Genomic DNA, 11532 nt, shown 5'->3' on the forward strand with positions numbered 1-11532 from the left:
GGGCAGAGAGGGAGGGAGACACGGAATCCAGGCTCTGAGCCGTCAGCACAGAGACTGACGTGGGGCTCGAACTCATGAACCGCCGGATCATGACCTAAGCCGAAGTCAGACGCTTAACCGACTGAGCCACCCAGGCGCCCCCTCATTTGGTTTTAAAACTTTTTATATAAAAACTGTGGGAAACAAAAAAAATGCAACTAAAAAGCTACTTTCCCTCCACGTGGCAGTCACTGCAAGGCGGTGCTCGTGACGCCCTGGGGCCATCCCTGAAGAGTGCGATTTTAGATCCCACCCTCCCAAAGAACACGGTCTTGAGTCCTTACAAGGGACACAACTCACTTTCGCAACAGCTCAGAGGTCAAATGGAGGTCAAGGTGGCAACAGTGAAATCCAACCCCTGTGACCTGAGAAGGCCAGAAGTTGCCTTGGGAGGGAAGTGGTTCTGCACCATGTGGCTCCCAGGAGAAGCTCCTGCACGGTTCGACACAGGTCAAGACCCTTCTCAGGACCCCTTCGCAAAGCCCAGAAATGGCTGGGGCGCACGTGTCACCCAAGGTCACGGTGAGGTGGCCGTCTGCAGCTAACTAACCAAGAGCCGAGTTCCCCAAGGTCAGGCTGCCAGTGACAGCCAGCTGGGCCACCCACCAGATGCTCCCCTCCCGCCCATCCAGGTCCTGCTGGACAGACCTCTGAAATCACACGGTCAGGAGAGGGGAAGGAGCCCACTGATGAGAAACTGGAGGGCTGAGGTGGTCGTCTCCGGGCCTCCTGGGGAACAGGACCGACAGGCGGGACCCTGGGCCAGTGTGAAGAGGTACCGGGCAGCTGGCGCCACTTCCAAGGGCCTCCCAGACCTCAGGCCGCGAGCCGGGAGAACACAAAAGCAGAAATTGTCCCGTGGAGGCTCCAGCAACACCTTGGTCACTGAGAAGCAGGGGATGTCACTACCTCCGGGGGGAGGGGGGGGCACACGGCACCTCCATGGACACCAGACAAACCCAGAACAATGCTCACTGGCTCTGCGAAGGCAGAAGGGCTGTCTTCTCCAAAAATGGCCAGTCTCAGAACCTTCGAGTAGCTCCGGAAGCATCCAGATCACAGCCGGCCAGCCTGACCGGGACGGGGCCTGAATGGAGGGCAGGGAGGCTACAGCGAGCCTCACCATGTGCTCGCCCGGAGGCCAGCCCTGTCCCGGCACACACGTGCGGAAACGCGGGCCACCTCTGTGTACAGGGTGAACCCTGGGATTTGAGTGTCTCTCTCCTTCTTATTTTTGTAACATTTTATAAATTTAGAGCTATTTCCAAATAAAAAACTGAAATGATGACCCCCAACACGATCCGGTCTCCACGTGTGCCTGTGGAGAGCTCGCCATTGTGAGGCCCCATCAGCAGTCCTGACACCATCCGTCCACCTGCTGCGGTGAACGGGTCCGGACTCGGCGTGCGCACCATTCACATTTTGCACTTTATCAGCCTAGGTAACGCCCAGGCTGGGGCAGTGGTGACACTGGGTGGCATTCGTCCACGGCTAGTATTAAAGAAAACTTCTAATAAGTTTCAATCCTGTTTCTGCCCAAAGTGAGCAAACACAAGGCATGTGAACGGAAAGGACCAAAGTCGCTACTCCGGCTGGTTCTTCCCACGGACCGGGCGCCCGCTCTGCAGGCCCGGGACGCTGCGGGAGAGACCCAGGCCCAGAGAGACAGAGAGGACGCACACGCAGAGCACAGCAGCTCCCTGCAGAGACCACCACCGAGCAAGGCACCCAGGACGAGGGCCAGAGAGGCAGGGGCCGCCCAGGGCACAGGCCGAGGTATCCAGACGCTCGGGTGACCGTGGACCGCGGCCCGCAGCGCTGCTCTCGCGAGCACAAGGTGCTGGAACACCTGCCCACACGCCGCGAAACACCGAGTCCTCACCAGAACTCTTCCCAGCCGCCCCGGCAACGTGGTCAGAACCAGTCTGCACCGCAGCCGCGATCCTGCCTCCCGGGAAGAGCACCCTCCGCGGGCCGCGGCACCCGGAGCCGGGGGGGAAGCCGCACCCCGGGGCGGACGTGCTCACGGGATGAGACGCCCAGCGCCTCCATCCGAATTCACATCCAAGGAAAGCGGGGAAGTCCACGTCGTGAAGTCACGGCGGGTGGGAACGAGAATATTCGAAGAGCGCGTGGGAAGCCCACCACCGCGGCGCTTTCTCAGCGTGCCAGCTTCCGAGCGGCGGCGGGCAAAGACGACCGCCCTGCTTTTCCACGCAGCGTTCGATTCACAAACCAAACGCTTCGCTTTCCGGTCTGGTTTTCGGTGCTTCTTTCCAGAGCAGCTGCTGCTTTAGACCCATACAGGCCCTTCCCCCGAGGACCCCGACGCCCCCGATGCCGGCAGGGGCACCGTGACCCGCCTCCGGCACCACGTCCAGGAGGCAAACCCAGGGGCCCGTGCAGCTGTGGGGTGGCCAGAGCAGGGCCTCCACCTGCCCGGAAGGGCCGAGCCACCCCCTCCCTCACTTCCCCAACCCACAGCCCAACAGAACTTTTCTAAATTACAGTCACGCTAAGGGCCAGAAACGTGGGGAGAAAAAAAAAACATACAAAACTCAAGTCCGGACTTTCCACAGTTCTATTCAGCAAACATAAAATTCCTCAGTCGAATGCCTACTAAGCATTCACTCTCCCATTTCCGTCCTCACCCGGTCGGTGTCTGAGGGCGCAGCACCCTCCAGGAAATTGGGCTGTGGACCCGATCCTCCCTCCACCCAGGAAATTGGGCTGTGGACCCGATCCTCCCTCCACCCTTCTCGTTGACTCAGGTAACTCACTACGTGCGCACGTGCCCCGAGCAATGCACACGTAAACGACCCAAGTGGCCGAGAGGACCAGGCTAACGTCCGGACCAACACAGCCCATCAGCCTCTGCTCATTAGAGGCCTCTCTCCTCCACACATAAAGAGCGACTCCCACCAAAGGGCAACAAGAGAGAATTACCAGCTCTGGAGCTTTGGGGCAACTCAGTGAGTCCCTGACCGCCCCCCCACCTGCACCCTCGCCTCACAAGCCTCAACCGGTCCCTCCCTCCCCCACGAAGCAGCGAGGAACGGAGGAGGAACCAGAGAAGGATCTAATCGGAAAAGCGGCTACTCAAGAGCTAGAACAGCACAGCCAAGACGTTGATCGTTCTTGGAAGGGAAGGCAAAAAGGGAGGGGAGTGGGATTTCCCGCACGCCCCCAGGAACGGGGGCCACCAGACCAGCCACACCGTGGGCCACGGCAGGATCAGCGTAGCGGCTGGCGAGCCTGGGCCACCCCAGCACCTGCCCTGACCACCCACAGGGTGGTCCAACAACAGCTTACCAACCGGCTAAGGGTGACCAGAAGACCTTCCAAGGATGGTGCTGTGGCCCAAAACATCAAGGTCGCCCAGCAGGTCTGGGCGATCCACACGGCAAGGCCACGAATCTCTCCCCAGCCACATCTTTTAGCTCTACTCCAAACCGAAACCAATTTTATTCCTAAATTAAGAAAAGAAAGAAACAAACAGGGGCCAGACTACACTTTCAGTACGTGGCTTATTAACTACATCACCCGCTTTCAAAGATTCAGATCCAAAGCCGGCGTTTTGTCCGTCGGGCTGGTCACCCGGGACCTGCGAGCACCCACATTTTCCAACTGGAAATGCTTTCTCCTGCAAGTGGCCCAGCAGCCCCACAGGCCAGCCCCTCTGCAGCACCGCTCATCAGGAGCGGGCAACCACAAGGCGCTGGGCACAGCCAAGGGAGACCAGACACTTCTAGATTCTCAATTTGTTAGGTCGCGTGGCTTCCCTTTCATTTACCTGCATTACAGCAAACGCTAAGACCCGGGGCTCTTCCACGGAAGCTCTGGATGCAAATCTCACACTCTCTGCCCCACAGGTAGAAACGCAAGTGAAATGGTTTTTTAAAAGTCCAGCTGAGGGGCGCCTGGGTGGCGCAGTCGGTTAAGCGTCCGACTTCAGCCAGGTCACGATCTCGCGGTCCGTGGGTTCGAGCCCCGCGTCGGGCTCTGGGCTGACGGCTCGGAGCCTGGAGCCTGTTTCCGATTCTGTGTCTCCTTCTCTCTCTGCCCCTCCCCCGTTCATGCTCTGTCTCTCTCTGTCCCAAAAATAAATAAAAACGTTGAAAAAAAAAAAATTTAAAAGTCCAGCTGACTGATCTGCAAAGATACACCTTGGTTTCAACAACGGTTTCCTCCGGATAAGAAGGACGAGCAGTTTTGGTCACTTCTGTCTGAATCTACGGATTCTACGAGAAGTATGTGCTGCTCTATAAAACTTCACTTGGGGGGGAAAAAAAAAAACGCACCTCTAACTCTTAATACAAAGTAAGTGCCCAGAGTCTTGGGATCGAACGGCACTCCAACGTAAGGTCCCACTGCACCTTACAACCGAACCGGTGAGCTCGACGAAACTCAGGACCCGTTAAAACCACATTACGATGTCCAATCGCAACGTGCTGGTGTTCCCACCGCAGATACACAGAAGCACGACACAAAAAGCTATCCTTCGATATGCCGAACGTTCTACTTCTCAACAACTGAAACACCCGCGAGTCTGTCATACGCTCAATTTGTGAGATGCGCAGGTTCGATTCCCACGCGACTCACCAACGATTCGCAGTCCAGCAACAACAGGTACCCCACGAGCTGCTCTCAGGGGCGGACCTCATCACCTCAACGCTTCGCTTCCTTCACCGAAGGGTTTTAAAGCCCTCGTGCCCTATTATCAAGCGTGCTGCAGCCTCAAAGCTCAAGGAGTGTCTGAGCGAGGGGTCTGCTGTCCCACCCTCAGGCTCTGGCATAAGACCAAACCACTTACCTCACATTCCGAACGAAGTAAGAGCGAGTCGGCAGCAGGAGGAGCAAGGAGGAAACAAGGGCAGGGACAAAAGTGGGCACAGCTGGGTGGGGACTGGCCTCTGTGACACGTGTAAGAGCAAGGCCAAGGGCCTGACCCCACTACCACGAACCCCCAACTACCGCAGACCCCCCCCCCCCCCCCCCCCCCCACCGCTGCGATCCTCAACCACTGCAGACTGCTCTGTTGGAGAGCCCTACACGGACCGGGCAACATCCACACCGCGAAGGAGACGGTCAGGAAACCCAGAAAGGCTGTCACAACAGGAAGGAGACCAGCGCCTCCCTCCGTGAAGCTCCCGTCAGCCCCACTCCGATCTCCGCGCCTGTCTGTCTTACCCTCCTTCACTTTACGACGGATTCATTTTAAACGCTACAAGGTTCTAGGCGGCTTTGGGTGGCTCCGCTGGCTGAGCATCCTGAGTCTTCGTTTCGGCTCAGGTCACGAACTCATGGGCGGTGAGACCGAGCCCCGTGTCAGGCTCTGCTCAGACAGTGTGGGGTCTGCTTAGGATTCTCATTCTCTCTCATTCCCTCGGTCTCTCTCTCTCAAAATAAGTAAACATTAAAAAAATAATGATAAAGGGTGCCTGGGTGGCTCGGTCGGTGAAGCGTCCAACTTCGGCTCAGGTCACGATCTCGCGGTTCCTGAGTTCGAGCCCCACGTCGGGCTCTGCGCTGATGGCTCAGAGCCCGGAGCCTGCTTTGGATTCTGTGTCTCCCTCTCTGTCTGCCCCTCCCCTGCTCGTGCTCTGTGTCCCTCTCAAAAATAAAAACAAAGGTTAAAAAATATATAATAATAATAACAAAGCCAAATAAAGCGCCGCAAGGTTCTCAAACTCAGTGGGGAAGCGGAGCGAGGACCGGCATCTTATCGCGTCAAAGGTGGGGACCGCACCCGCAGTCCTCGGGGCCCCCCGACCCTAATTACTGCAGTCAGCGTGGCCCTGGGCCCCCCGAGCTCCGCGTGGCAGGGACCAGCGGAGAGCCACGTAAGCAGAAGGCGCGAGATCCTCTGACACAGCCGCGCCGCGCCCCGGCCCCCCCTCCGGGCTCCTCCTCTATCCCACGCTGGCACGCACTTACCTCTGAGGGGGGATATACGGGGCGCACACGGGCGGCAGGACCGCACAGGGCTCACTCAGCGTCTTCTTCGCCTTTTTTGCTTTCTTCCTGACCTTGGACGTGGACCTGACCGTTTTGACGGAGCTCTCTTTTCGACAGACACCGTTTTTCATTTCCACCTCCCCGTAAATGTTCAGGGGCCTCCGCGTACAGCCCGGGGGCGTGTGGGCGTCACAGTAAGCGGTCTTCCTGACAGAGAAGGTCGTGGCGCCGCCCGCGAGTTCTTTCACGGGCTCCATCTTCATGTAGAGGCCGGCCCTCTGGGCGCACGTCACGTGGAAGGCCGTGTAGCAGTTTGCCTTGTGGCACTGGATGCAGGCGCCCACGCCCTTCTGCTTGCAGAGGTAGCACGTCAGTTTCCACCGGGCCGGGGGGATGTTCCTCACGCCGTCGATGGGCTCGATGAACACCGTGTTGGCGAAGCCGACCTCCGGGATCCACAGGGCGCACACCACGTGGCCCCAGCGGTCGTCGTCCGTCTTTTTGAAGGCACCTCCCTTGTTCGGGCAGAGCACGCAGTCGGCGGGCCGGGCCCGGGACTGCAGGCAGTGTCGGCAGAGCCACTGGCCCTCGGGGATGTAGGGCACCCCGTAGCACTCCTGGTGCACGGCCAGGTTGCACATGTCGCAGAAGAGGATCACGTTGCTGTTCTGGCACTCGCCGTCCATGCAGATGCAGCACACGGCGTCCTCGTCGATCAGGGACTGCTGCTCCCCCTGCTTCTGGTTCTCGCAGTAGGACTCCTTCTCGAAGCGGTCCATCAAGAACTCGAACACGCTCTGCGACACGGCCGACACGCAGTCGCCCTTGCGCTTCTCGTTGACGATCTCCAGCCAGGCGTAATCCTCCTCGTCCATGTCGTACTCCACCTCGTTGTCCAGCTCCTCGGCCGACTTCTCGATGAACTTGTAGTACACCGGGGGCCTCCTGGGGGCGGACGGCGGGCTGTACTCCACGATCCGCACCTTGGGCTCCGGAAGCGCGCTGGCCGAAGCCAGCGTGCCGTGGGCACTGGGGAGGGCTTCGTTTTTCTTTTTGACTCGGTTGTTTTTGTGGCGCTTAGTTCTTAAGCACACCGGCGGCCTCTCGCTATTTTCTTTATTGCTGTTGCATTCGCTCATCTCTTGAGCCGTGAGGTCATCTTCCAGTATGATCTCCAGGGGATCAAAAATACTGATCCGATGGAGGCGCCCCTCGATCTCTATCTCAACCATCCTCTGGGCCTGCGCGTAGGTCAGGGTCTCTCGCGTGGGGGAGTGCTTAGTACTGCACGGGGAGGAAGGGTGTCTCGCTGCAGCGCCGCGATGACATCGTCCTTTCCTCCTCATTTGGTACTGACTCCCTAAAACAGAGGGAAAGGCCAAGTTAGCTCCGTGCAGAAGACACAGGACGAGAAAACCACCAGACGCGCCGGGGGCACAGCTAACGGACCAACCCAAGCTAAATCAAAACGAAACTCCCAGCTAACACCTCTCTGCGGAGTCCCAGATCACTCGTCCCCGGGACTCGCGATCGTGTCCAACAACCTTCCCCACCAGGTCCCTCCCGGACCAGAGGAGAGGACAAGGAGTGAGGAGGGGCCTCTGAGAGGGACAAGAGCCTCTGGGCCGCCCTGTGATTCCCACAGCTCGCCGAGCACCTTCCTGGACCCAGCTGACAGGTCACCACGATGACTGCGACATCCCTCACGAGCAGGGAGCCCCAGCCCTGAGCCCAGAGAAGCCCACACACAGGGCTGGACCCCGGCAGGCGCCAAAGTCAGGACAGCAAGGCAAGCGTGCTCGGCGGCTCCTTCACCCCTGACCAACACTCCCCTTCGCAGGGTCTTCCCCTGCAGCCCAGTGCAACACCCCTGCTGGGTGCCGGGAGCCTAGGCGGTGAGAGCACAGAGCACAGCCGTCCGTCCTCTCCACGACGCGCCCTCCACACCCACGTGGAGATACAGGGCGACTCGAGCACACCGGGACCAGAGAGAGGAGCCCCGTACTGGTCTGGGGGGCCGTCCTCACCCGGGGAGGCCCCCGCCCAGCTTCCAGAGTGACCACCACAGAAACCCCCGCAGCCCAGCCAGCCTGCCCCGCCCCCACAAGGCCACTCCTCAGCTGCCGCCCCGACGGTGGCACCGGGCCGTGGCACCGGGCCGTGCCCTCCTCGTCCTCCGGCACACCCAGACGAGACGTGCCATATACCACAGGGGGCATCTCTGCCCTCGTGCCACACTGAGGGCCGCCCCTGAGAACCACACGCTGCCCGGGGAACCCCCACCCCGGGGTGGCCAGCAGGGGCTCAGGTGCCTGAAACCTTGGCCACGGAGCTCTAGGAGAACTTGCTCTTCTCAGAGCTCCACCCTCCGACTCAGTAACCGAGTCTATTTTCAGTCTCCCTCATGTGAAGACTCCGGGGTCTGGACCACCACCCGCCAAGCCAACTGTCACCTTGGGAAATGATGCCGAGGACCGAGGACCGAGGACCGAGGACTCCTCCCTCCAAACTACTACGCTGTACTGACAGGAAGCAAAAGGACTTTAAGCGACTGGCTTACAAATGAACATTCCACAGTGGAGCCCCAGGCCCACTGCTACACACGCCAAGACTGGGAAAGCAGGCAAGGGGGCGCCCCCAGGACCTGACTGCCTCAAGGCAGCCTAGCTGATCTTCCGGAAAAGTCCTCAAGGAGCGCTTGGTAAGCCCCAAAAGGCAATCCCAGCAAACCCTAAATGCGCTTTTTAAGACAGACCCTTCTGATCTTTGTCAAATACAAACCCACGTTTTACGTTGAAATGTAACAAGAATTCCCTGCAAGGACAAGCCCGGAAAACACTCTAGCCAGCCAAAACCCAACTCACCTGCATGGCAGGGGTCTCCAGGCGCCCACTCAACCCCGGGCCCCCCAGAAATGGGCCACAAAGTCACCGACCAGCCAGTCCTGCACCAGCAGTGCCCTCGGAAGGGGGCTGGGTGCAGCCCCCGGGGTGTCAGCACCACAGCCTACACGGAGGGGACCCTAATGCCCCCGGGGACGGACGACTTTGCACGTCATTACTGAGATGGGGTCATGGGGTCCAAGTGACAACCGGCTACTCACCGGATTAAAAGCAAACTCGTAATTTTCTCCTCGCCGCCAAAGTACCAGGTAGCTCTAAGTGTAACCAGCCTCCACAACCCACGCTCTCCTGATGGGCCCCTCAACCACTCTGCACACGAACTTCACCTAACAACGGTCACGGCAGCTCCAGCGTCTGAAGATGGAACCGTGACGGGGAAGGAGGGCAGGCAGTGGCACAGAGTGACCGACTGCTCACGGCTCCTGGCTTCCCGACACCCTCTGTCACTGCCATGTGGCTCCAAGCGCACTTGGCGCTTCTGCAGAGGGACAAGCAGTCCCACCAGGAGGTGGTCAGCGAGGAGAAGAAGCCTTTCCAGCCGTAATTCAGTGAAATACACCCAGAAAAACCGCGTGGGCCACCAGAGAGGAGGCCTGCACGCTAAGGAGCAGCAAACGTCTTCAAATCAGTTCATTTCCTGCCTGGCTGGGAACAAGTCACTTCAACTGTCCCGGCCCTGCTCCCGCTAAAGCAGGAACAGGATCATAGCCGGCTCCCGCTGGTGTGAACACTGCCCGACTTCCCACGAGGCGCTCGGGGCAGCGCCTGGCGGAGCAGGTAAGGGCATATACCACCCTAATTCCCCAAGCCCACCCAGGCAGGGGTGAAACTTCGGGGTGACGAAAACGCTCGGGATGGGCGTGGCAGTTTCCTGGGCGGACGCAGTTGTGTCAAAACTCAAGTGTGCCCTAACAGGGGCTGTGTCTTCTCCGAATCACACCTCGGTGAGCTCACTTCTCCTACGAGGGTCCAAGGGAGCCGAGCAGGGCTCAGTTCCCCACAGTCAGCGGGACGATGGGACGACGGACTGTCCCTGCAGCCGGGTCCGGGGCCCCCCACCTCCCAACGGCCAGACCCGCGCGGCTTCCCCGGCGTCTCTGCTGGGAAACGTTTAAAGTCCGGCCCTGTTACAGGGAGTTTCCTGTCTTGGCAAAACAAACCGACTGTATCTGTTACATAATGCGACCCGCTCGGGCACAATGACTCCCGGCCGCGTTAAAACGCCGACTCTGGGGCAGAGGGGCCGCCGCGCCCGACCCACGGCCCACACGCGGGGCCGGCCGCCGGGTCCCGATCTGCCGCCCGCCATCGCGGCGGCCGGCACAGGGCGGCCTCCCGGACGCCGGGGCCCCGGCACCCCGGCCCCAACCGCCCGGCCTCCCCGGCACCCCGGCCTCCTCAGCAGCCCGACCTCAACACCCGGACTCTCGGGCCTCCCCGCCCAGCGTCCCCGACACCCCGGCCTCCCCGATCTCCCCGCCCCGGCCTCCTCGCCACCTCGGCTCCCTCCTCCCCCCCACCCCGCCCGGCCCGGCCTCCAGGCCGCCCTCAGGCCGCCCACCCGCCCGCCCGCCCGCCCGCGGACAATGCGCCGCCCGCCGCGGCCGCCAAACATGGCGTCGGCACAGGCACCCGAGAGGCCGGCGGGCGAGGCGGCGGCGGCGGCCCCGGCCCCCGCCCACTCACCTTCGGGGCCGCGGCCGCGGGAGCCCGGCGGCGGGCGCGGGGGGCCGGCGCGGCCAAGGCGGCGCTAATGGCGCCCGCGGCTCCTCCGCCAACGGCCGCGCAGGCCCGGCCCGCCGCCGCTCTGGGCGCGGGCTCCTGTCGGCGGCGCCCGGCCCGGCTCGGCTCGGCGGCCGCGGGCTCGCGGGCTCTCGGGGTCTCGCGGGCGGGCGGCGGCGGCGGCGGGCGGTGCGGGGCCCGGCGGGGAGGCCCGGCGCGGGGAGGGGGGGCTCGGCCGGCGGCGACGGCGGAGGTGGCGGCGGCGGCGGCGGCGGCGGCGGCGGGGCGCGGGGCGCGGGCGCGGGGAGGGTCGGACGCCCGGGCCGGCTCGCTCGCTCGCTCCCCAGCGAAGCAAACAATGCGGCGAGCGCTCCGCCCGGCGCGCTGCGTGCGAGACGCGCCCCGCCCGCCGCCGCCATGACGCGCGCCGCCGGGGGAGGGGCGGGCTGAGGGGCGCCGGCCGGGGAGGGAGGGGCGGCCGGGCGGAGGGGGCGCGGGGACCCTGGGCTGGGGGCCTGAGGGGACCCTGGGCTGGGGCCTGAGGAATGAGCGGACGGAGGGGCGCGGGGACCCTGGGCTGGGGCCTGAGGGGACCCTGAACTGGGGCCTGAGGGGCGCGGGGACCCTGGGCTGGGCCCTGAGGGGCGACCGGACGGAGGGGCACGGGGACCCTGGGCTGGGGCCTGAGGGGACCCTGGGCTGGGGCCTGAGGAGTGAGCGGACGGAGGGGCGCGGGGACCCTGGGCTGGGGCCTGAGGGGACCCTGGGCTGGGGCCTGAGGAGTGAGCGGACGGAGGGGCGCGGGGACCCTGGGCTGGGGCCTGAGAGGACCCTGAGCTGGGGCCTGAGGGGTGACCGGACAGAGGGGCATGGGGACCCTGGGCTGGGGCCTGAGGGGTGACCGGACAGA

General features: G+C 62.2%; 1 protein-coding gene across 6 annotated transcripts in view; it reads right to left on the reverse strand.

Moving 5' to 3' along the window:
- Nucleotides 1-8067, reverse strand: part of BRD1 (bromodomain containing 1) — a 40163-nt gene extending 32096 nt beyond the window's left edge. For 2 of the 6 annotated variants that reach the window (XM_030320956.1, XM_030320959.1), the window contains exon 1: nucleotides 5977-8061. In XM_030320956.1, the coding sequence (XP_030176816.1) occupies nucleotides 5977-7343 (1367 nt within the window). In that variant the 5' untranslated portion in view covers nucleotides 7344-8061. Of the gene's footprint in view, nucleotides 1-5976 lie in introns of all 6 variants that reach the window. The other 4 variants (XM_030320958.1, XM_030320955.1, XR_003970109.1 and 1 more) reach the window with 3 other exon arrangements.
- Nucleotides 8068-11532: the final 3465 nt, after the last annotated feature.

The sequence above is a fragment of the Lynx canadensis genome, chromosome B4, assembly GCF_007474595.2.
Source record: "Lynx canadensis isolate LIC74 chromosome B4, mLynCan4.pri.v2, whole genome shotgun sequence".
Classification (NCBI taxonomy): domain Eukaryota; kingdom Metazoa; phylum Chordata; class Mammalia; order Carnivora; family Felidae; genus Lynx; species Lynx canadensis.